The sequence below is a fragment of the Tachyglossus aculeatus genome, chromosome 23 (assembly GCF_015852505.1).
Source record: "Tachyglossus aculeatus isolate mTacAcu1 chromosome 23, mTacAcu1.pri, whole genome shotgun sequence".
Classification (NCBI taxonomy): Eukaryota; Metazoa; Chordata; class Mammalia; order Monotremata; family Tachyglossidae; genus Tachyglossus; species Tachyglossus aculeatus.
Window position 1 is genome coordinate 31,962,444 of NC_052088.1, and position 26,730 is coordinate 31,989,173.

A 26,730-nucleotide genomic window follows, 5' to 3' on the forward strand; every position below is an offset into this window, starting at 1 on the left:
CTGTCTCTATATGTTGCCAATTTGTACTTCCCAAGCGCTTAGTACAGTGCTCTGCACATAGTAAGCGCTCAATAAATATGATTGATGATGATGATGATGATTATCTCAGCGTGGGTGGGTGGCCTTGTCACTTATCAATTAGGTTGGGTCGTTCCAAGGAGTCAGAAGGGATGAAAACTGCCTAGAGAGGCTTCAGATGCTGCCTGGTCATTCATTCATTCATTCAATCATATTTATTGGGCGCTTACTGTGTGCAAGGCACTGTACTAAGTGCTTGGGAGAGTACAACAGACCAATAAACAGACCAATTCCCCACCCACTGACTCCCCAGAGAATCAGAGCACAAGGCAGACCTTCCTTCTTTAGGTTTAAATTCTCCGATAGAGGATTCACACCACCACCTAAAGCTCCCTCAAATGGCCTTCGGAAAAACCTCTACCGCAGGATGAATCCACACCTTCACACCTTCAACCTGGGACGGGGTTGGCAGATATGGTTTTCAGTTCCCCTCTTTCCCCCTGGAGATGAGTGGACGTCGTCTGGGACCCACTCTCTCTTTCGGTCGAGAAGTGGGTTCGTTTCCTACGCGCCCACACTTGCACATCTGCGTCCACGCTTTCGGGGTTGGGTACACCCTCCTTTCAGCCTGCCCCGGGTGACGGGAGAGTTTACAAAAGCACTTGCAGCCACTGAGAAGCGGAGCAGCCTTTGGAAGCAGCGTGGCTCAGTGGAAAGAGCCCGGGCTTTGGAGTCAGAGGTCATGGGTTCAAAAAGTGACTCCGCCACGTCTGCTGTGTGACCTTGGGCAAGTCACTTAACTTCTCTGAGCCTCAGTTACCTCATCTGTAAAATGGGGATTAAGACTGTGAACCCCACATGGGACAACCTGATCACTTTGATCCCCCCCCAGCGCTTAGAACAGTGCTTTGCACATAGTAAGCGCTTAACAAATGCCAACATTGTTATTGTTATTATAGAGCATGGGCCTGGGGATCAGAAGACATGGGCTCTAATCCCAGCCCTGCCACCTGCCTGCTGTGTTACCCATGGCAAACCATTTAACTTCTCTGGGCCTCAGTTTCCTCATCTATGTCAAATGGAGATGAAACAGCAGTTCCTCTCCCGTACACAATGAGGCCCAGATCAGGCTGTGTCTGAACTAATTATATTATATCTCTCCCTAGCTCTCAGTACGATGCTTGGCACAAAGGAATTTTTAACAAATACCACAATTATCGTTATTATTATAATTACACACTTGCGAAACTAATCCCACAGTCAGTTAGAGAAACCGGTATTCACTTCAAAACATAAAAAATGTTATAAACATGCTTAAACTAGAAAAGTTTTGCTTTTTCTTAAAGGCCCAAGGAAGCAATGAGTTTATAATTTACTGCTTATTTATCTATCACACTTACTAGCCTTCAATAGTCTTCATTTCTGGCACCGTTCACTGAACCACAGAATACAAAATGACTATTCATATGAAAAAAACAATCAAAAATGAGGTTTTGTTTCTTTAATCCTGTTTCACATAACTTGGTAATTAAATACATATGGTGAAAAAACAGTCAAGGCACACTCAAACGTGCTCAATGCTTTCAAGATGATAACCCTGTCAGCAAAAATTTAATTGATAGTATCCTAGAGAGAAGATTTTTTTTTTAAAAGGAGCCAACTGCAATTTCCTAAAGGATTGTTTATTTCCATTGCCTTTTTTCTACTGGCTCTGTGAGACATTTCCCTATGATTAACAGTTTTATCCTTCGCCTATTTCAAATTACCAATGCTAGCCAAAGTTAAGAACTACGAGGTGTACTGCTGTTTCATGAGTAACAAGCGGTATATTTCAAATCTTAAAGCAAAAAACATTCACCCTGATATCTTGCCAGGAAATTCTTCTCAAACAGCAATGTAAAATATTTCTCTGAATAAAACATACATTACTTCCTCTGCATTAAGGCTACTAGGAGAAATTGAGAGAAAGTCACCTAGCACAAAGGTTCTAAATCAAGACAGTTCACATTTATAATCAATGCCACAGTTTGTGGCTGCACCTTTTAAAAATGATCACTAATGACAAACTAGCAAACAGTGAAGTGCATTGCATTTGAAAAAAAAACTGAGACATACTCAGTTCTCCTTCCCGCTTAGGAAAATGAGAGCTTAGGCAATTTGAAGTGGCAGATGATGGTAGGGAAAACCATGGCTACCCAAAATCGTAATACTGATGTAGCCAGAAGGGCTAAAGAATACCAAATGTGGTTATTCCATACTGTCACTGGAAATACTGGAGTTGGTTAGGGAAAGTTGAATTTCATGAATGGTGATGATCCAATGTACTTGTGATTTAAAGTGTGTTGGTTAAGCGTAAGATCACTTGGCTAAGAATGTATGGGTTAGGAAGCAGCATATGTGAAAGGGTACAAGAAGCAAGATCAGTTCCACAAGAGTGTAGTGGCATAGAGGAAAGGGGAAAATACAGGAACTCTGCACTCACTCTCATTATGGGAAGGGAATGTATCCTCCAAATCTGTTATACTGTATTCTCCCAAGTGCTTAGTATAGTGCTCTGCACACAGGACACCCTCAATAAATACCACTGATTCACTGATTTACCACATCTCAGTCTCGTCTAGTGAAAACAGCACAGGCCTGGGAGCAGGAAGCCTGGATTAAATCTTGTCTCTGACAATCGCCTACAGACTTGGACAAATCTCCCTGTCAGATGGGGATTAAACACCTGTCCCCCGTCCCCTTTAAACTGTGAGAACCAACATACCAAATCCATCAGTTCTACCTTCATGACATCTCTAGAATCCGCCCCTTCTCCACCTAAACTGCTGCCACGCTGATCCAAGCACTCCTCATATTCTGGCCTCGACTGCTGCATCGGCCTCCTCGCTGATCTCCCTGACTCCTATCTCTCCCCTCTCCTTTCGTGCTCAGATCATTTTGCTAAAGCACCACTCCATCCATATTTCCCCTCCCCTCAAAATGGTTTGATGGTATGGAGAGCACAGGTCTGTAGGATTTGAAGGGGGAGGGAGTTCCAGATCAGAGGCAGGATGCAGACAAGGGCTCGGCAGTAATGATAGATGAGATCGAGGTCCAGTGAGTAGGTTGGTGTTAGTTAGAGGAGCAAAGTGAGCATGCTAGGCTGTAGAAGGAAATCAGTAAGGTTAAGATGGGAGGGGGCAAGGTGACTGAGTGCTTTAAAGCCAATGGTAAGGAGATTCTGTTTGATTGCGGAGATGGGTGGGTAACCACTGGGAGTCCTGGAGGAGTTGGAAAAATGGCCTGTAGAAAAATGAACTGGGCAACAGAGTGAAGTTCGGACTGGATTGGGGAGAGACAGGAGGCAGGAAGTCGGAAAGTTGGCCGATGCAGTAGTCAAGGTGGGACAGGATAAGTAATTGGATTAATGCTTGGATGGAGAGGGAAGAGGGGATTTTAGTGATGTTGCGATGAGTGAACCAGCAGGCTATGGTGACGGACGGAATATGTGGACTGAACGAGGACATGAGTCGAGGATAATGCCACAGTTACCAGCTTGTGAGATGATGAGGATGGTAGTGCTCTCTACGGTGATGTTCCAGGAAGACGGGGCTTGGGTGGGAAGATGAGTAGTTCTGTTTTGGACGTATTAACTTTGAGGTGCCGGCGGGACATCCACGTACAGATGTCCTGAAGGCAGGAGGAGATACAAGACCACAGAGAAGGAGCAAGATCAGGGCAGGAGATATAGATTTGAGTATCATCCGCATAGAGGTGGTAGTTGAAGCCAAGGGAGCGAATGAGTTCTCCAAAGGAGTGGTTGTAGATAAAGAATACAAGGGGACCCAGAACTGAGCCCATAGCTATGGGGTGGGAGGCAGGAGGAGCCCACAAAAGAAATGGAATGAGCAGCTAGAGACATGGGAGGAGAACAAGGACTGGATAGTGTCAGTGAAACCAAAGTTAGATAATGTTTCTAGGAAAAGGGGATGGTCCAGTGTTGAAGGCAGCTGGGAGGCCAAGGGGAATTAGAATGGAGTACAGGCCACTGCACGTGGCACTCAATCCGCTCTACCCCTCTTACCTTACCTCACTGATTTCCTACTCCAACCAGTAAGCTACTTCACTCCTCTAACGCCGAGTCACTGAACCTTAATCTCATCTGTATTGCCGCCGACCCCTTTCCCACATCCTCCCACTGGCCTGAAACACCCTCCCTCTCTTTATATCAAAGAGAATCCCCCTCCCCACTTTCAAAGCCTAATAAAAATCCCATCTCCTCCAAGGGGCCTTCCCTAAGCCCTCATTTCCCCTGCTCCCTCGCCCTTCCGCATCATTTTGTTACGAATAAATTTTTCTTTTTCTTCTACAGTCCAGTGAAATGCCCAAATTGACAGAACAGTTAGCAGGGCCACTTGCAGGTCAAATGCAGGTAAGATGAGGGTTTTTTTTGTTTGTTTTAAGAACAGTGTTTGTACATATTTATTACTCTATTTATTTATTTATTTTACTTGTACATATCTATTCTATTTGTTTTGTTTTGTTGGTATGTTTGGTTTTGTTCTCTGTCTCCCCCTTTTAGACTGTGAGTCCACTGTTGGGCAGGGACTGTCTCTATATGTTGCCAATTTGTACTTCCCAAGCGCTTAGTACAGTGCTCTGCACACAGTAAGCGCTCAATAAATACGATTGATGATGATGATCTTTGCAATTGGATCTGTCCCCTTCAAGCACTTGACAGTCAGTCTGTCCTCAGCCCCACAGCACTTTTGCAGAGATCCATAATATATTTATATTAATTTCTGTCTCTCCCTCTAGACTGTAAGCACCTTGTGGGCAGGGAGTACTGTTGTACTGTACTCTCCCAAGCACCTACAACAGACCTTTACACACAGTAAGGACTCAATAAATACCACTGATTGATAGATTCGATTTTCATATCATTCACCCAGGAACAGAGTAATTTAGATGAGGCCATTTCCCTTGAACACGGCCTGAATTTCACATACTCATTTGAGGCAGAGGGAAATAAAAGAATCTTTCAATTTTTTATTTCGTGTATGTTCCAAATCTAATGAACTGCTCCTCAGAAAAGCGTCTGGTGTGGGACATTGTAAATTTGCCTACAAAAAATCTAATTTTGGGATGTGACAGTCTGGCTAGAATCAATACCAATGTGTGACAAATTTCAAATCACTCTAACAACTATTTTTAAGTCTCACTAATTTTTACCTCTGCACATTTTCCATAAATCCAACTTTTCCTTAAGAAAATAATGAAGTAGGAATTAACAGACCCTGATGAGTTTTAATTGAAAGAATTCAAAGTACAGCCTGGCCAACAATTTTCCCTAAACTGCAGCTTTTAACAGGAATCCAAATGATCCCCAAATGTTCATTACAACCTATTCGATTTTATGTGAACCAATATAATTTTAATGAAGTCAGGGCAAAAAAAAATATGGTTTTTGCTGAAAGCAGATATTTCTTTTATGCAATAAAATAAAAAAATACACTGACAAACTACATGTAATTCCGAGTTGTAACCTTGCAAAAGTGGTTAATCTCCAAGAGGAAAATCCCATTTTTACCTAATCTGCTGTCAGATAGCTCCGTGATTTTAACCCGCCAATCCTATCTCTGATTTTTTAGCTTCTTCGATGACGTGGCTAAATTAATAATAATAATAATAATAATAATAATGATGGTATTTGTTAAGCACTTACTATGTGCCAAGCACTCTTCGAAGCACTGGGGTAGATACGAGGTAATTAGGTTGTCCCACGTGGGTCTCACAGTCTTAGTCCCCATTTTACAGATAAGGGAACTGAGGCTCAGAGAAGTCAAGTGACTCGCCCAAAGTCACACAGCTGGTAAGTGGCGGAGCCGGAATTAGATCCCATGACCTCTGACTCCCAAGCCTGTACTCTTTCCACTAAGCCACGCTGACTTGCCCAAAGTCAAATAATTATGGTATTTGTTAAGAGTTTACTATATGCCAGGCACTGTACTAAGCGTGGGGTGGCTACAAGCAAATCGGACACAGTCCCTGTCCCACTGGGGCTCACAGTCTCGCTCCCCATTTTCCAGATGAGGTAACTGAGGCCCAGAGAAATGAAGCGACTTGCCCAAGGCCACACAATAGACAAGTAGCAGAGCTGGGATTAGGACCTGTGACCTTCTGGCTCTCAGGCCCGTGTTCTATCCACTATGCTATGCTGCTTCTCTGAATGCAGCCTCTTCCTAGAATTTTAATTTGTTACATCTTCAACCTCATGTTCCTCCTTAGCAAGGATTACTTCAGCTGGCAAAAGCATCCACTCCGTGCCTTGGCAGGAAGGAAAAGCAAATCCCTCCTCCTAGTGCCATTAACTCTTTCAAAGCACTTGGACACCACTTGGGGTATAACTGCTCTTGAACGCTAAACCTCCCCTGGTAGCCCGAAAGAAGTCATTCACACTCTTCCTGGCACTTTTTACCAGGAATCTAAGGCTATAATAAAAAGATTGCTCTTTAAACCAAAGAACTGATATCCCTGGGTTGAGTACTTTAAGAAGGCAATTTACCTGGCCCTCCTACTTTAGTTTGAACGGAAGCTGCCTGGGAAAATCAAACTCAAGGTCTGAGGGGGGACGTCAGACTAAACTCAATTTGTTTCTGCAGCTCATCTGCACAACTACCTGAGTGGTGGGAGTGCAATAATAGCACCCGTCTCCTGACTGGGCAGAATGGCCAGAAGGTAAGGTTTGCATTCTCTCTCTCCTCTCTACTCTGCCTTTCTTCTTGAGGAGTGGACGTGAGCCTAGTTCTAGCAGAAACTCACCAGAAGGAAGGAGGCAGTCCTAGCAGCACCCAGCAACCTCGCTCAGAAGCACAGAAAAGGCATTTTTAAGGGAGGGAATAGCATATACTTCAATATCTCCCTCTTGCAGACAGTCAACCAAAGGCACTTACCAAGGACTTAATGTGGGCAGAGCACTGCACTGAGTGCTGGGGAAACTACATCAGAATTGGTAGACATGTTCTCTGCCCACAAGGAGCTTACAGTCTAGAGGACAAGTTCCAGCCAACGCTTTTCCCAGAGCACTCAGGTCTTCCAACACATGGATTTTTACTCTGCACTTTGAATACGGCGTATCCAAAATGGAAGCAGGGAACGTTCTTTCAACAATGTAGCGCTAAAACATGGTTAGGGTTGGGGCTACAGCAGATTTCTCCTTGGGCTCATCTACAGCTAGGATTATTTCAGATGGGGAAAGCCTCTGAGTTGTTTCCCCAAAAAGGAAGAATGTGATGCATTTGTGCTACCAAAGCAATCATGGAAGAGTAAGCACGTAACGTCGTAAGCGATAACACTCCGGAAGGAAGGAAGGTGATGCCAGAAGAAACAGATGAAGCAGTGTGGCCCAGTGGAAAGAGTTAAGTCAGACGACCAGGGTTCTAATCCAGGTTCCACCACCTGCCTACTGTGTGACGTTGGGCAAGTCCCCGAATTTCTCTGTGCCTCAGTTCCTTCACCTGTAAAGTGAGGATGAACGCACCCTCCTCCCCTCCAATTTAGAGTGGGAGTCCTACATGGGGAACGGGGACTGTGTCCAACCTGACTAGCTTCTATCTACACCAGCACTTAGAACAATGCTTGGAACATAGCACTTAACAGATACTATAAAAAAAGGAAAAAAGAAGAAATAGTTGTGTGTGTGTGTGCACTAACACCAGTCTTCTTCACCGTGGAGTTGTCTGGGCTGGTCAGAGACATGAAGCTCATGCTATAGGTGATCTGAGCATATGGGATTCCCCTTCTAATTGGAAGTCATATCTCGATCTGCTCGAAAACTACAGAAACATACCAGGAAATCTGATGCTTGCTGATTTGCAAAACACGTTCTCAAGTCTGACCACCCAAGAGCACAAGACCAACCTGCATTTCTCCCTTCTCATCGGGCTTCGCGGGTTTCGCAGCCTCAGTAGCGGAATTTTTCAAACTCTCCTTACTGCAGTGTAGAAGGACTTCAACCACATATAGAGGATCCAGCTCACCAGAATTAGGCTAGAAGGTGGGGGGAAAAAAAGGAAAACAGTGATATCAGTGAGCAGGGCAATTCTTCCAAAATTGGCCGAGGACATTAATAGAAGTGAGTCAGTCACTCAATCATATTTACTGAATGTTCACTATGTGCAGAGCATTGTACTAAGCACTTGGGAGAGTATAATACAACAATAAACAGACATATTCCCTGTCCACAAAGAGCTCACAGAGTAGAGAGGGACAGATATTCATTCATTCAATTGTATTTATTAAGCACTTATGTGTAAAGCACTGTTCTAAGCGCTGGGGAGGTTACAAGGTAATCGGGTTGTCCCACGCGGGGCTCACAGTCTTAATCCCCATTTTACAGATGAGGTAACTGAGGCACAGAGAAGTGAGCCACGCTGCTTCTCATGGGTTATAATCCCAGCTCCAGCACCTGTCTGCTTTGTGGCGTTGGGCAAGTCACTTCACTTCTCTGTGCCTCGGTTACCTCATCAGTAAAATGGGGAGACTGTGTGTTTCATGTGGGACAGGGACTGTGTCTAACCTAATTTGCTTATATCCACCCCAGTGCTTAACACAGTGCCTGGCATGTAAGCATGGCTCAGTGAAAACAGCCTAGGCTTTGGAGTCAGAGGTCATGGGTTCAAATCCCGGCTCCGCCAACTGTCAGCTGCATGACTTTGGGCAAGTCACTTCACTTCTCTGGGCCTCAGTTACCTCATCTGTAAAATGGGGATTAAGACTGTGAGCCCCCTGAGGGAAAACTTGATCACCTTGTAACCTCCCCAGCACTTAGAACAGTGCTTGCACATAGTAGGCACTTAATAAATGCCATCATTATCATTATTATTATAGAAATGAGCTTCCAGTCTAAAGGCGAGTTTGCATTGTACTCTCCCAAGCACTTAATACAGTGCTCTGCACACAGCAGGCACTCGACGAACACCGCTGACGGATTGAAACCAACGGTCAACTCTTGGAAGGTACGAGCTTAACGAAAGGCTGTACGCCCGTTTCCTCAACATTCATGTAAATGCAATATGACAATGTGGGTACTTTTAGAATAAAGCGGGGAGAGGGGGAAGAATGATATTAGTAGTCATGCGGGCTGAACTGTGCAGAGATATTTCAGCCACGTTTCTCCGACCCTGGCCCCAGGTGAAAATCAGACAGCCAACCAACACAGCACTGCTTCAGCTACAAGACAAACTGACTTGGAGGGCAAGGGGTTTAATAAGACCAGATTAAAGTCATGGCCAAAACAATGAACAACAACTGTTTATGTCTTTGCTTCATGCAATACTGAACTTCAAGTAGAATGCAGCTGGGCAGTCAGTCCAGAGAAGCAGCTCTCCCTTTACCACTGTCAACTGATTTGTCTATCAGTAAAAACTAAATGGAACCAGGCTGCCGCTAGTGCTACTATAATCTAATTACCAATTAGGGAAAGATCACTTCTTTCAACATCATATTTTGTATAATAGGTACTTATAGCAGCTGTTTCGATTTAAGCTTATAAAAACCACTCGCTATTAGCTGAACCGCTCTGGACGATGAAATCCATATGCGGCAACTACCGGCCAATCTAAAGGCACGAGGCTAAATTGACGTTTGAAGCAAAGAACCTGCCCTGCTGTATTGTACTCTCCAACCGCTGCAAACAGTGCTCTGCACATAGTAAGCACTCGGAAAATGCCATCGATCGATAAATGCTAATTCATTCATTCAATCGTATTTATTGAGCGCTATGTGCAAAGCACTGTACTAAGCGCTTGGGAAGTACAAGTCAGCAATATATAGAAACGGTCCCTACCCAATATGCAGGTAAAATTGAGCTTCCTTACTCTGTATTCCTTATGGCTTGGATTATTTTAGTTGGGAAATGCTATTACACAGGAAGAAATCTGATTCCTTTGTTCTACTACAGCAATTAGCACAGAATATGCGCTAAATACCATAAACATTCAAAACACTGTAAGGGATCAAATGTATGGTGAACACCTGGAATCTTTCTATGCTTGGGAGATTCCAATATAACAGAGTTGGCAGATGTGTTCCCTACCCAAAAGGAGTTCACAGTCTAGTGGGAGAAGACAGACATTAATAGAGATAAATTATAGATACGTAGGCCTGAGGAAGGGGTGAATAAAGGGTACAAATCCAAGTGCAAGGGTAAAGTTGGAGGGAGCGGGTAAAGAGGACATGAGGGTTTAGAAAGGGAAGGCTTCCTAGAGGAGATGTGCTTTCCAAAAGGATAAAGTTAACAAGAACTAGCTTTACTGAGCAAATTTAAATCAGAAATGCTTTTTAAACATACAATCCCCCAGTTCTTTATAATAGTTAACACTTTTCCGGAAAAATAATTTTATCTCAAATCTAAAGATCTGCATGAAAATATGAAAAGAGAATGGACAAAACAATCCATCATTCATCATATTGCTCTGACTACAAATTCAACATTTTCAAGTAGTTTTAAATCTAGTGGTAGCAATACCTATGAATACTGCATCAGGTCTAGGACCTGTTTAGGGAACGTGTCTACCAACTGCTATACTCAACTCTCCCAAGTGCTTAGTACAGTGCTCTGAACGTGGTAAGCGCTCAATAAACAGAATTGATTGGCTAACTGATTAAGACCCAAATCCCTGGTCGCCAGAGCGAGAGAGATTGTCAGTCTTTCGCCTGGCTTGTACATTTGCTATCCAGAGGGCCTGACACTAGTTTTCCTTTTACGTCTTCATTTCAGGGACTTGTCAAGCTTTGCTGAAAATAATAACCCACCTCATTTTTGACTGCGGTGTGCCGTACGAGTTTCAGCCCATTTTACCCTGACAGTCCCCAGCTATGCCACATCCCTTTTCCAACAGTGACTTGCCGAAGGTCATGCAGCAGACAAGTGGCCGAGCCGGGATTGGAACCCAGGTCCTTCTGGCTTCCATGCCTGTGCTCTCTCCACTAAACCACAATGCTTTGAATAGACAACTTCCTGGCACTCTGACCAAGCCTCAGAAAGGGTTTAAAACCACACATTTACCTAGCTTCAGATACAAACGCACATTCATTCAAGTATTTATCGAGCGTGAACTGTGTGCAAAGTACTTTACGAAGTGATTGGGAGAGTGCAACATAACAACAGACATATTCCTGCCCACAACGAGCTCACAGTCTTGAGCACAGTTGGACAAACTCACACACATATACAGGGAAACACGGAAATACGCTCACACATACCCCAAGACATGGAGAGAGGTTTCGCAATCTGACAAGTAAACAGGGGCAAAAATATACACAGTCCTCATATGATATATCTGCTTTTCAAGAAGTGTAGGGAAGTTGCACGTGGACATCCCAGCCAAATTTTCTGGGATTTATTCATTTCAGAAAATAAATCCCATGAGATGAGTTTCCATTAGTTCATTTTGGGCAAAAATATTCAGCAGCACCAAGAATAGAAATGGTAACTTAGAAAGGAAACTTTTTTGCTATGCTTAGATGGCAGAGTGGATCAAGCCATGGGCCTGGGAGTTAGAAGGTTTTAATCCGAGCTCCGCCACCTGTCTGCTGTGTGGCCTTGGGCAAGTCACTTTGCTTCTCTGAGCCTCCACGGTCCCATTTTCTAGACCAGGATCAACCCCTTTTATGAACTAGGAGATGTGTTGCCTCCCTATCTCCCTCTTCTCTTTGTCTTGCTCACTGATCCCCATGGTTTGGGAGGCTCCCTACTTTTTGGCTGTGATACTGTCAAGCGTGCGGGACTATATAACAGCTCTTTAGTTTCAATGTTACTGGTGGGATTGCCACATCTATCACAGCTCTCGATGAAATGGTTTACCAGTCAAACAAAAACATCAACGCAAGTTCTCGAGCTTCATTTTTAAAAATTAAATTAAACAAATTAAATTAAAATAAAATAACATCTACGAAATAAATTTGGTTGACAACTCATAAGCTTCAGCTAGTAACTCTATTCCTTCACCTTACCCACAAGCTCTATTTCTCAGTCACACAAACCAACTAACTACATGAGTTTACCCTGCTTCTCTCTTCCCGGAACCATGTCAGCTAATTACCCAGTATCCGAATGCTCTTCTAAACGTTTGCAACGTATCAAATGTTTTAAATGACTAGTCCATAACAGGCTGATCCATTACACTCTCACTAAAAATATCATAAGAGACCGACACCCCTACGCTCCCCATTTTCCAGGTCCTATTAAAATCACAACTCCTCCGGAAAGCCTTCCTTGATTTATCTTTCAACACCCCACCCGATTTTCCCCCCAATCCACAGGAAGGACCTATGCAGTTGAGTCTTCACTTCTCAACCACCTGGGAATTCAACCCACCCCCTGCCACCACAGAACATAGGTACATAATCTTTAAACTCAGTGGCATCCACCTGCAATTTATTTTGGTGTCTCTCTTGCCTGCTGGACTGCAAGATCCTGTATAAAATTCTACTGTGCTATTCCAAGAACTCTGCACAGAGAAAGAGCTAAATGAATATGCTAATAAATAAGAGCTAATAAGTAAATTGATTCGAAACATCTAAGTTGACACTTTGAAAATCACTTAGAACCAGTTTTTGTTTTGTGTTTTTTTTTAATAGTATTTGCTTAGCGCTTACTACATGTCAGGCACTGTATTAAGCGCTGGGGTAGAAGAGCTAATCGTGTTGGACACAGTCCATGTCCCACCATGGGGCTCACAGTCTCAATCCCCATTTTAGAGATGAGGTAACCGAGGCCCAGAGAAATTAAGTGACTGGTCCAAGGTCACACAGTGGAAAAGTGGCAGAGCCCTCTGTCACAGGGGCTGCGTTCTTTCAGAACCCCATGGTGAGGAAAATTCCCACTGGAGAAATTCTTGTGCCCAGTGCCTGCCCATATGTGCATAATCATTTCTTCTGACCCTGAGTCCTGTTGAAGAACTTTCCTGATTTTGCCACTGCCTGCCAGTCAAAACCCATACTGAAAGCACCCATTCTGGTAGAACTGAGTGCACTTCCAAATGGAAAACCAGGCAAATCCCATAAAAACCTGGGCTACAAAAACCTTGGACAGAGAGTCCTTGACTTCAGATATTTCCAGTTTAAGTATGTACCGTGTTTTAAATGTACACCTCCCGCTGCAGTTTTAAAACCCATCCATTTTCGACTTTACAGCACCAGAGGCTGTCATGATGTTAACTCTGGGGGTGTCGGCGATGCTGCGTGGGAACTATGTGGAAAAGGGGGAACAGTTTTAAAAGTCGCAACTGGGAGGAGGGAAGGCGAGACAGAAGGGAGGAAAATTTACAGAGGGAGCGGACTGCCTCAACCCCAAACAGAGTCAATGGTGAGGGTTGACGTGGTCATTTTATTTCCAGGGCAGTAAAAGTCCTAGACCCTATTGTGAAACCACTGCGACAACATAAATACAATAACTTAGTTGAATTACTCAGCTGAAGATTGAATATCTACGTCTGGGTAATTTTTGGTAAAAAGCAGGTACGTGAACTTAGTTCAAGAAACAAAACCCTCATTTATAGGGCTGTTCTTATAGGAAGATTGGCTCCTACTTACAAAGCTACAAATAAGACAGCTTTTCAGGAAGCCCAGGGCTGCCTGTCTCACACTCTGTGAAAACCATTAATTCTATTGTTCTCAGGCCTATAGGGCAAATGAGTAAAGTGTGATATAGGAATTAAAAAAGGATTTTTGGTGGGATGAAAATCCATCACAAGTATCTCCGGCCAATTTTCCTTTCTTCCTCCATTTGTGTTTACAGTATCCCTTCCCTTCAAGCTGACTAACCTCAAAATCCATAAAAACAAGTTTTAGGGAAATACATAACCACTGCAAGTTGCTCAAAACTAAGTTTCTCCCTAAGCTATATATAAAACAGGACCAGACTAGAAGAAGTCTATCAAAAAAATCTGTCCCGAGTTCCAATACTGAGGAACACTAGAGGCATAAGTCCTAGGATCTATCCATGAGGCACAAATAAAGAAAAAATACACCCCAGTCACCACTTCTAAGCAAGAAAAATCAGACAAATTAGAAAGTCATACTAAACAAAGTATATTTCTCCATGTTGCAGCATTAATCCTACCATTTGCTCATTCTGAAAGTGAAAGTCTATGAGCTTGCTTTTAGTTCAACTAGTTGAAGGAACAGACTAGTTTTGTTTTTGTCACATCAACTGTGCCACTGAAGAGTGCACATACAAAGGATAATTTAACATGCCATGAGAGGCTAAGTGTTGTCATTTACGGAATGCCTTATCACCTGGAAGGAGAATTATACCTGCACAATCAAAGAAACCAGGCTAACAAAATGCTCACCTAAGTCACGGCAAAGAAAGTACCCACCTAACCAGTTTTACTTACACAAATGAATTAGCAATACCTTACAGTATGTCAAAGAACACTGTATTTGAGTTTGCTGCTTGGCGGGTGGTTTGATGAACAGGATATCTGAGCTAAGAGAACTAAACACGACCCTAGTATCTGATAACCTGAAAGAACCTCAAGATAACTAGCCTAGCCCTTAGCCTACAGGTGATTTATTTACTTATATTAATGTCTGTCTCCCCTCTAGACTGTGAGCTTGTTGTGGGCAGGGAATGAGTCTGCTTATTGTAATATGGTACTTTCCCAAGTGCTTAGTACAGTGCTCTGCATGGTAAGCGCTCAACAAACACAATTGAAATGTGAAATGCAAGGCAAAGACAGCCAGGATATCTACCTTTCCCAGCATTATCTCAAAAGGAGATTCCCGCCCCCCCCAACCCTTCTGTCAAAATCTGGGAGCATCGGGTTGGTGCAGATTTGCCAGGGATTACCCACGAGGATGAATGGGTCTTCTCCAGTAGAGTCATGCGTGCTTGGATCAATTTTTGTTATTGTTATTGTCATACTCTCCCAAGCACTTAGTACAGTGCTCTGCATACAGTAAGTGCTGGCATAGTGGCTGGGAGTCAGAAGGTCATGGGTTCTAATCCCAGTTCTGCCACTTGTCTGCTCTGTGATCCTGGGCAAGTCACTTCACTTTTCTGGGCCTCATCTGTAAAATGGGAATTGAGATTGTGAACCCCACATGGGGCACGGACTGTGCCCAACGCAATTTGCTTGTATCCATCCCAGTGCTTAGTACAGTGCCTGGAACACAGTGAGCGCTTAAATACCACAATTATTATTATTATTATTATTATTATTAAATCTGACTGAATGAATGAAAGTTTTTGTTCTTCAGTCTGTGGCTGCAGTCCAAATTCTTCAATGCTGTAGCCAAATAAACCAAAGGTCCTATCTGGTTCCAGGCCTGCAAGGTACGTGGCTAGTAACCCGCACAGCCCGCTGGCCCTGGGACCATGGTGGGGTCTCCTGACGGTGTCTGTGGCTGGCTAGGAATCGGGCGGGGGACTGTACATGAAGTTGCCTCTGCCTTTCCCTTCCGCAACTCTTCATTGTCGGCCCGCCGTAAAAGGGCTCGCGGGCTAAGACGATGCCCCGCTCTGCACCACGCTTCACTAACCTCCAACCTCTGTGTCACATCTGCTCCGATTTTCAATGGCAGAAAATGATCTCCTAAACTTTAAAGTTTTGGGCTCTTCACCTAATTGTAGATTTTTCACTAAAAGTTCTGACGAAGTACTAGTTTTGACACTAACATCTTAGTGGATTACTCTGGAAGATCTGGGAAATTCAATTAAAAAAGAATTCTTCTAGGTTGCCTCTTTGGGCCTGGACCGTTTGAAAGAATTTCACAAAATGAAAATTTTTACTATGAATCAAGATGGCGTGTTATACTCAAGTCTACATTTTTAACATTAATTGTAATGTTTTACCTTAACGTTGGACTTTTTGGAGAAATTGACCACTACTCCCCATCCAAAGTCATCCTCTTCACTCTTTACCTGAAATAATTAGAAGAATGTTAAGATAATTTATCAACTTGTATCAAATTAGTTTACTTTTTTATTACCATTATTTACAACAAAGCCTCCTTTGAAAGGTTAAAGCTAAATTATTGAAACACGACACTTAACCCTAAAGGAGAATTGGGGAAATAAAATTAAAACCAAATTTCCTCCCCAGTTGGAACTACAGTAACCTAAATAATTCACCTGGAAAACAAATATTAAAATTGACATGGTTTTACTGAATACATGTACTCCAGTGTTTCGAGGGCTTTTATGGAGAGCTTTGTCTTAAGTCGATTGCTTCAAAATGTGAAACCGTGTCTAATTTTTTCTTGTTATATCATTATTATTATTATTATTACTGGTATAACACTCTCATGGAACAATATACAATGACTATGAAGGTTTCTTTGATTCATTTGTACTCCCAAAAAGAAAAAAAATCTTAATATTTGTCTTAGTTCTCAACTGAGTTTTAAAATTCATTGCTTGTGTTCTACAACTGACAGGAATAAACGGGCAAGGAAAGCCAGGCCCTCTCCCCTGCCTACATCTGACAGAGTTATATTTAAATTGCACACTTCATAATGCCTACGTGCAATATTATGACAACATTTGCTTATTGTGAAATGCTTTAGAATCAATCTGGAGAACATATATAATACACTAAACACATCCTTACAAAAAATGATGGTGTATGGCACTTCTCTTTCTCAATGAAATTTGGAAAATACAAGATAGAGTTAACAGTCTGCAGCAGCTCCTTCGCATTGTGACAACATCTAGTCATTAAGGACTTGGGGAAATAGCCAATCCTGGCCTGAGAAGGGACACACTTCTACTTTCCCCCTTTCTCTTCTCTCCCATCCTTGTGTCCTGCCCTTTCTTCTTCTCCCACCTCTCCTCCTCTGTTGGTTCTTTGGCCCCCTTTCCTCTATCCATTTATATTTGTCTCTACCCATTTGTCCTTCCCTATCCTCACACTCCCTGCCACTTGTTCTTCTTGAAGCAGCTCATTTCCTTCCCTTAGTCTTTTCTGGCCTTGTCACGTCCCTTTGTTTTTCCCTATTGTTGCCGCTCTATAGGCCTCGCCAAGTAGCCTGACCCCCTGCCCTCTCCTCCCTGGAGTTTAGTTTTCTTTTCTCTCTGGCCTCTCCCCCTCTTTCAGTCCCTCTTCCTCCCACCAAAACCCTCTCTGCTCGCCAGGTTACTGGATAGCTCCTTTCTGTGGCAGCCGTGAGGATTAAAAGATGACAGTAAAGCCAGAGAAAGAGGAAGGGGGAACTGTTTGCTTACTGTGGGCCAGGCACTGCACTAAGCACCGGGGTAGATACAACTTGATCAGGTTGGACTCTGTCCATGTCCCGCATGGGGCCTGCAGCACCAATCCCCATTTTACAGCTGAGGTAACTGAGGCACAGAGAAGTGAAGTGATTTGTTGCAGGTCACAGAGCCGACAAGTGGCAGGGTCAGGCTCTATCCACTAGGCCAAACTGCTCTCCTCTGGGCCATGGAAGAAATGTGTTGGACACCAATCAATCTGCAGTCAGGTAATCCCAAGGGCCACCATTAATGGGCAGTCAGGCTGGCCACTCTGCATTCATATTAGCATTTTACATATTCAAGTGAAGACCATTTTTACTTGCAAGGCGTGTCCGATTCTTAAAGAAATCAGGCAGCCAGGCTAATGATAACGGCATTTATGAAGGACTGACTGTGTGCTAAGCACTGGGGATGGATGCAAGATCAAGCAATCTGTCAATGGTATTGAACGCTTACAGTGTGCAGAGCACTGGGGTAGACTCAAGGTCAATCGATCAGTCAATGGTATTTATTGAGTGCACAGTACAACGCAGTTGGTCGACACAAGCCCTGCAAACAACGAGTTTACAGTCTAGAGAGATAAACAGAAGCAGCATGGCCTGGCAGAAAGAGCTCGGGCCTGAGAGTCAGAGGACCTGGGTTCTAATTTCAGCTGGGCCACATGTCTGTGCTGGGACACTGGGCATATCACGGAACTTCTCTGGGCCTCAGTTTCCTCATTTGGAAAACGGGGATTAAGACTGAGCAGCCTGTGTGGAACGTGGGCTGTTTCAAAACTGATTAGCTTGTACCTACCCTAGCACGCCTGGCCAATAGTAAGGGTTTAAAAAATACCATTTAAAAAACAAAAACAAAAATAATAGATCGAAAGCAGTCCCTGTCCCGAGGGCTCACAGTTAAAGGCCTAAAATGACTTTTCCCATTTCTTTTTTTATGTTTCCTCAAGAACTGCGGTGTATGCAACTACACGTATACATGCCTGTCTCTGTTAGTGTGAAGAAATAGGAAAAAGCAGAGTAGCCATAAAGAGGTAAGGGAAGCACTCAAGTTGACAAGGATAAGGCAGGTGAAAACTTTTACATGCTTGTACATTTTAACCCATTTCTAAAGTTCATCTCAATTCTTTGGAAAATTCAAATTTTTCCACTGACGGTTATTTAATCCAACAATATGGGAGGTATGCAGGTGGAACTTATTTTAACTTTCCCACTTTCCTGATGGAAAAAAACAACAAAAAACCCGAGGCTAGGAGAAGGTGAGTGACTTTTCCAGTATTACCAGAGAAAACTGTGGGGTGACCAGAATAGAATTTGGGTAGGTAAATAGTTTCCTAGTCGAAAACCTGATTCACTAGATTGACGCTTGATTTTGGCTCCCTACACAAGTGGATGAAAAAAGTGGGAATAATGCTTTAATCAACACAAGCGCAGATATTTGTGGAGGTGAATCTGTACATACTGAAGTTCCCAAATACAGGGGTCCAAGCAGGGTATGAATTGTCCAAGACAGCATTTGTCACAAAGAGTTTAGACGCTTACCTTTACCAGCCTGCCCGGCTGCAAAAATGGCAAACAGTACTTGGGTTTGTGAATAAATTCTTCAATCTCTTTCCCCAGTTTGGCGAGTTGCTGTCGGATCTTATAGTAGATCACCACACTTTCTTCGTTGGGAATGACTATTTTGTGATACTGGCGTTCCAAATTCTTTACCTCTGGAAATTGATCAAAAGAAAAAAAAATAGAATCCCGCAAGAGACCAAAAGTTAGTTTTGTCTAAAATGCCCTTTGTAGTTAATACCCACTTCCTCCCTTCAGTGATGTAGCATTTCATTTCCATTAGGAAGTCAATGTGGCATGATCTTTGCTTTGAGTTTGCAAAGTAACCAGAAAATGCCCAGATGCTTTGGGGTACTGCGACAGGCTGCTATTTCTGCTATTGTTTCTCCAAATTTGAAAACGGGCAGTTAGAGCGTGAGGCAGCAGCTGGGGACCGTTAACCCAAGAGAAGGGCACGGAGGGGGAGGAAGGAGGGGAAGGGAGGCAGGCCCCGACCCCCAAGCACCGTCTGATCTGCCCGGCTCCCTCTGCATACACAGCCCAAGCTGAGACACTTTATGACCAATGCTGAACAAAAATTAGTCCCTAGATCATGATTTGGACCGCAACAGATGGATTACCTGCACAGCCTTGGAGCCATACTCAATCGTATTTATTGAGCGCTTACTGTGTGCAGAGCACTGTACTAAGCACTTGGGAAGTACAAGTTGGCAACATATAGAGACGGTCCCTACCCAACAGTGCGCTTACAGTCTAGAAGGGGGAGACAGACAACAAAACAAAACATATTAACAAAATAAAATAGAATAAATATGTACAAATAACATAGAGTAATAAATACGTACAAACATGTACACATATAAACAGGTGCTGTGGGGAGGGGAAGGAGGTAAGGCGGGGGGAATGGGGAGGGGGAGGAGGGGGAGAGCCATATGTGGCTTTCTCTTCCCAGGTAGGTGCCTAGACAGCTTGAATGCCAAATATATTTATTAAATTTTCCTTGTGTGATTTGGAAGGCACTGAGGAAGGGTTAAAGAACATTGATTCTGACCTGGTTCCTGGCTCACGATGGGCTCATATTCTAAAAGGCCAATGTGTCTGTTTATTGTTATACTGTACCCTCCCAAGAGCTTAGTACAGTGCTCTGCAAACGGTAAGCGCTCAGTAAATATGACGGAATGAAGAAAAGGCTGGAGAGAAAGTGGGGAAAGATAATTTGATAACACAAGCAGTGGTTCTTTCCTTGCTTGGAAGGAAATGTGATTCAGAGGGGAGAAAGAGAAAGCCAGAGAGGGAGAGGGGAAGAGAGCTGCAGGGAGAAGGAGAGAAAAAGGAGAAAGTGGTGAAGGTGTGGAGAGAAAGGGAATGAGAATGGAAGCAATGAAGGGAGAAAAGGAAGAAGAGAGGACGGAAACGGCAGAGGTAGGGCGGGGGAACAGGAGAGGGAAAGGAAGTGGGGAAGAGAATTTGCCTAGTCAGAGGAAGCCTGAGTGTCCATGGAGGGGGCAGGGTTCAGTTGCTGCCTCTGCAAAGGAGAGAAAATTCCCACAACCCCTAGTAGAAGGCCACTTACTGGCAACCGTGATAAACAGGGCCAAAAGCAAATGACCAGACTCGGTGCTCCATGCCCTTTGTCAGAGTGACTCACTTTCCACCGAATGACACCCACAGATGCTTCACGTTTTAGTTTTATAATTCACTCTTGGCTCACCCCTGGAATGAAACTTCAAAATGCTTCGGGGAAATTACGTAGAATAAGTTGCACCTTAACAATGCCGGGGTCTGAGACAGCCTTCTCAAGAAAAGACAAGAAATACGACCAAGTCCCTCGCCCGGCATACCCTCTCACCCCCGGGCTGGGTTCTTTTTAGCGCCTTACAAAACTGCACTCTTGACAGAGGAGGGTGGTTGATGGGGTTCTGGGATCTCTGGGCCAGTGCAGCCGGCTGCCGCTGCCTTGAACTCGCTTGGAGAGAGATCTGTGGGTGGGCAGCCCACTTCTCAGAGATTTCTTTTAGCTATGGATTGAATAATTCACATTCAACACCACCTGTCTACCAAGTGTTTCTTTGTGCCTCAACATTTGACTGCTTTGTGCAAGTGATTAAAACAAACACTCAAGAGCACAGGTACCTGTAGAAAGCGGCCATGTTCACGGGAAGGATGGTGATGAATCCTTCACCCCACCCCAATCCATACTTCACTCTGTGAGTCTTTCACTCTGCTGCCTGGAACATTTTTTTTTTTTAACGTTCGGTACATGACTCCCCACTCCTCAAGAACTTCCAGAATTTGCCTATCCACCTCCGCGTCACACAGAAACTCCTGAACATTGGCGTCTCTAGACTGCAGGCTCACTGTGGGCAGGGAATGTGTCTACCAACTCTTTTATACTGTACTAATAATAATGGTGGCATTTATTAAGCACTTACTATGTGCAAAGCACTGTTCTAAGCACTGGGGAGGTTACAAGGTGATCAGGTTGTCCCACGGGGGGGTTCACAGTCTTCATCCCAATTTTACAGATGAGGTCACTGAGGCCCAGAGAAGTGAAGTGACTTGCCAAAGTCACACAGCAGACGTGTGGTGGAGCAGGATTTGAACCCATGACCTGTGACTCCAAAGCCTGGGCTCTTTCCACTGGGCCATGCTGCTTCTTAGTACAGTGCCTTTGCACAGTTAGTGCTCAGTAAGCACCACTGATTTACTGACTTAGAGCTTTCAATCACCTTACCCCTTCCTATCTTACCTCACTGATTTCCTAGTATAATCTAGCATGCCCATTTTGCTCCTCTAACCCAACCTACTCAATGACCTCAATCTCAACTCTCACCACCAACCCCTAGCCCATGTCCTGCCTCTGGCCTGAAACTCCCTTCATATTCAGATGATCACTCTCCTCACCTTTATTAAAGCCTTATTAAAAATCACATCTCCTCCAAAAGCCTTCCCTAAGCCCTCACTGCCCTGGAACTTGGATTTGAACCCTTTATTCACCCCACGGCACTAATGTACCTAGCTGTAATTTATTTTGCCAGCCTCATCCTCTAAACTGTTAGCTCCTTGTGGGAAGGGAACGTTTTTACCAACTCTGTTCCATTATACTCTCCCTGACGCTTAATACAGTGCTCTGCACACAGTTATGCGTATGCTGGGCATTCTGAAATGCCCAGGTTCTCTCCGCCTCAGCTCCTGAGGCTCGGAAGAGAAGCACACAAGCGTTCTGGAGTGAGATCAGAAGTCACGGGGCCTTTCTCAATGATCCGTTCTATGTTCTGTGGACTTCCACAAAGAGCACTCCGTAAAATGGCATTGTTACATGGCATAACTTGCTTGCAATTTTCATAGTATTAATAGCAGTAGCAGTACTAACAGTTATAATAATGATGATGGCGGCTTTTATGGAACACATACTAAGTTCTAAGATCTGGGGTAGACACAAAATAATACGATCAGACCAAGTCTCTGACCACAGTGTAAGAAAGAGATGGAAGACATCATCCCTATTCTACAGATGAGGGAACTGAGGCGCAAGGATGAAATGACTCGCCCCAAGATTACTCAGTAAGCTAGTGGTAGAGCTACCTCTCCAGTTTCAGGCTTTCTCCATGAAGTCCTGTTTACTTCTGATTGTTCTGCATTAAAAACTGCCCAACAAAGGTCACGGTTTCAGAGCAATCCCGTGTACTGTCATTGTGGTAGTCTCAGTACTCTTCCTGAAATTACTACATAAGGACAAAAGAGCAATGAAGGGTGGGCTCTCTCCCCACCTTTACGACCTTTATGTCCATTCTCTTCTTCATTCATTCAATTGTATTTATTGAGAGCTTACTGTGTGCAGAGCACTGTACTAAGCACTTGGGAGAGTACAACAGAACAAGATCTAGATACGTTCCCTGCCCACGAGCTTAGTCTTCTCCCCCAACCACCCCGGCTCACAATTTCCCTTCCTCTCAGGCAAACGAGCTCGCACTGCCTCATTCTGCTCTCTCCCCCACTAGCTCTTGCTCACACTCCCTCTCTCCCTGGTGTCTCTCCCTCTCCTGGCAACGATGGACCGACTCCGGTGGCTCCATGTTGGCTACTATAGCAGTTTTAGATGGGCTGTGGGGTATTGGGCGGGCAGGCACTCCCCCAGAGGATGAGGAATCCCATTTGGCTCTAGGAATAACGAGATATGGTTCATGCGCCACAACTTGTACTTCCCAAGCGCTTAGTACAGTGCTCTGCACACAGTAAGTGCTCAATAAATACGATTGAATGAATGAGTGAACATCAACCCACCCCAAGTCTCAACTCTCTAATGTTCATTATTTGCCAAATCAAGGACAACAAACTCATCCTTTACTCAAATGCTCTGTGCGTAAACTCACGTGTGTGGCAAAAAGCTTTCAACCAGACTGTTCTGTTAAACCATCGCACTTGTCCGATCCAAGGCTTTGGCACACACTTGAGCACTGTCTTTAATCAATCAATCGTATTTATTGAGCGCTTACTGTGTGCAGAGCACTGTACTAAGCGCTTGGGAAGTACAAGTTGGCAACATATAGAGACAGTCCCTACCCAACAGTGGGCTCACAGAAAAAGCTCACTGCTACTCAGTCTCTGGGTTCTCCTTTTTCTAAAAAAATAGCCTCCGGTTTTTTATCAATCAACCATATCTGCTTTCTTAGATTTTGACTTAAAAGCCAAAACACTCTCAGGTTGCTAGGTTGAATTTAAATAAGATACAGATAAAAATATTTGAACAAACCGGGAAAAAGTATTTGGATAACGCACAATTTACTTTAGATAACAGCCCTCTGGCTAAGTATTTCTAAGGATATCTGAATTATCTCAGGCGCTCACTTTTCAAACTTAGAAGTTACAGTATACTGCAGAGAAGCAGCGTGGCCTAGTGGAAACAGCACAGGACTGGGAGTCAGAGGACTTGGGTTCTACCCCCGGCTCCGCCAATTGCTTGCTGTGTGACCTTGGGCAAATCACTTCACTTCTCTGTGCCTCAGTTCTCCCTCCTAATTAGGCTGTGAGCTCCATAATAATAATAACGATGGTATTTGTTAAGTGCTTACTATGTGCCAACCACTGTTCTAAGCGCTGGGGTAGAGACAAGGTTCTACGGCTGTCCCACGTGGGCTCACAGTCTTAATCCCCATTTTACACATGAGGTGACTGAGGCACAGAGAATAATAATGATGGTATTTGTTAAGCACTTACTACGTGCCAAGAGAAGTTAAGTGACTTGCCCAAAGTCACACAGCAGGCAAGTGGTGGAGCCGGGATTAGAAGCCACGATTTATGACTCCCAAGCTCGTGCTCTTTCCGCTAAGCCACGCTGCTTCTCCATGTGGGACAGGGACTGTGTCCAGCCTAATTAACTTGTATCTACCCCAGTGCTAACAAAAGTGTTTGACACATAGTAGGTAGTAGGTGTCCAACACGTACCTTGAAAAAATAAATATAAGATGGTACTCACACTTTTTTTTTGAGGGGGAGGTTATCAAAAACACTGAGTTTGTGCAGACAGAATCTAATTCCTCTTGTTATCGTGTCATGCTGTTAAAAATATTCCCATTGCTACTGGGATACGCTTCACCTCGCTCACAGGACGTATTTTCCTGGCCAAGCCCTGCTCTGCCATTTCAAAAATCATTGCTCAGAGAGGAAAATTTTGCTTTTTCTCTACAAAACTTCTCCATCAAGGACCTTCAAACCCCGAAGTGACTTCATACGCACCACAGTACCTTTTGTACCACCCCCTGCCAAGCCAGCTGCTCTTCCACGATGAAGAGCTCTTCCTATTTATTTATTTATGTATATTAATGTCTGCCTCTCCCAGCAGACTGTCTGCTCATTGTGGGCAGGAAATGTGTCCGCTGGTTGTTATATTGTACTCTCCCAAGTGATAAGCACAGTGCTTTGCGCACAGTAAGCGCTAGATAAATACAACTGAATGGATGAATGACTACTGCCATAAAATAGCTGTTTAACACCAGAGCTCAACATTTAAATGAGAAGAAATCAGATCAGCTGGCGCTGACTCAAGGGGGGAGGTTTTCAACCCAAAGGCAACCTGAATTTTAAAAGTCACAAACAACCATCTAAAATAATTCCCTCTCCAAACCTTTCTTGCGACATACCCTCGGCAACCCCCATATAGTCTCAATCCTCCCCCACGCCCCAAATCAGAAGGGATTTGGATTACAATCCTACTCTGTATTGGGGAAGGATTTTTCCATTTTCAAAAGATACGTCAGTCTGGGGATAGTTATCAGGGTGTAATTTTTTTTTTTGGTTTTTTAAATTCAGCTGAAAACAGGTTTTTGATTTTTTAAATGTGAGGCTTATTTAGCTTGTATTTCTGTGATTCACACACCATAGTGCCAGCCTGCAAAGATTGGCTGGCTGTTACATCGACTATATTTATTTATATTGTCTGCCTCCCCCTCTAGACTATATGATCATTGTGGGCAGGGAACGTGTCTGTTTACTGTATTTTGGACTCTCCCAAGCGTTTTGTGTAGTGCTCTGCAGGCGCTAAGCGCCCAATAACTGCAAATGAAGGAATGAATGAATGATTCCTGTCCGTGTGCTGGCACAGATGCAGATGACAGAACGGGTGATTGACAGCACAGCTCCTGTCGACAATAACCACGTTACCGTCGGGGTGGCCATTCTTTGGTTTTATACCAAACCGCCTGCTTCCAGCTGGTCCGTCCCCTTTCCGGGATTGAGGTGGCACTGCCAAACCTTTATGTCTCCTATCTCTTGTCCGTCAGTCCGCCAATGGTATTTATCCTCTAGACTGTAAGCTTGTGGTGGGCAGGGAATGTGTCTGTTTACTGTTGTACTTTCCCAAGCACTTAGCACAACGCTATGCACACAGCCCTCAATAAATACCACTGAATTGAGTGCTTACTGCGTGCAGAGCGCTGTATTAAGTGCTTGGGAGAGTATGCTATAACAATAACCAGACACATTCCCTGCCTACGAGGAGCATGCAGAGCTTGGCTCCCTCCGCCTGCACTGACGGGAATAGGGAAGGGAAAGAGGGAAGGGAAAGAGCTGGGCTCACGAGGTGTCCAGGGATCCATTCAAGGCTCAGAGGATTTCTGAGAAACTTCCCACATGACATCGTTTCATCAGACTGCACGACTTGTGAAACGCATGTAATGAAACGTAATGATAATAATGGTATTTGTGAAGCGCTTACTATGTGCTAGGCACTGTTCTAAGCGCTGAGACAGAAACAGGATAGTTGGGTTGGGCACAGTCTCTGTCCCACAGTAGGGCTCGCAGTCTTACTTCCCATTTTACAGATGAGGGAACTGAGGAACAGAGAAGCTAAGTGATTTGCCCAAGGCTTTTTCTTTGAATCAATCAATCAATCAATCGTATTTATTGAGCGCTTACTATGTGCAGAGCACTGTACTAAGCGCTTGGGAAGTACAAATTGGCAACATATAGAGACAGTCCCTACCCAACAGTGGGCTCACAGTCTAAAAGGTAATCTTGAACTTTGAACTTGAATCTTTGAACTTGGTAATCATTAAGTGCTTATTTTATGACAGGCACTGTATTAAGCACTGGGGAAGATACAAGTTACTCAGGTCGGACTTGATCCATGCAATAATTATAATAATAGTTATAATTATGGTACTTGTTAAGTGCTTACTTTGTCCCAAGCACTGTTCTAAGGGCTGGAGTAGATATAAGTTAATCACGATGGACACAGTTCCTGCCCCACATGGGGCTCGCAGTCTCAATCCCCATTTTACAGATGAGGTAAATGAGGTACCAAGAAGTGAAGCGACTTGCCCAAGTTCACATGGCACATAAGCAGCGGAGCCGGGATTAGAACCCAGGTCCTTCTGACTCCCAAACCTGAGCTCTACCAGCTAGGCCACTCTCCTTCTC

The 26,730-nt window shown here is 44.0% G+C and overlaps 1 protein-coding gene across 1 annotated transcript in view; it reads right to left on the minus strand.

Moving 5' to 3' along the window:
- The window catches only part of MTREX (Mtr4 exosome RNA helicase), a 107,152-nt gene that overhangs the window by 25,000 nt on the left and 55,422 nt on the right, over positions 1–26,730 (minus strand). Inside the window, exons 17-19 of the mRNA XM_038765444.1 lie at positions 18,796–18,968; positions 15,860–15,928; positions 7,918–8,046 (exon numbers count right to left, since the gene is read on the minus strand). Of these exons, the coding sequence (XP_038621372.1) occupies positions 7,918–8,046; positions 15,860–15,928; positions 18,796–18,968 (371 nt within the window). The remainder of the gene's footprint in view (positions 1–7,917; positions 8,047–15,859; positions 15,929–18,795; positions 18,969–26,730) is intronic.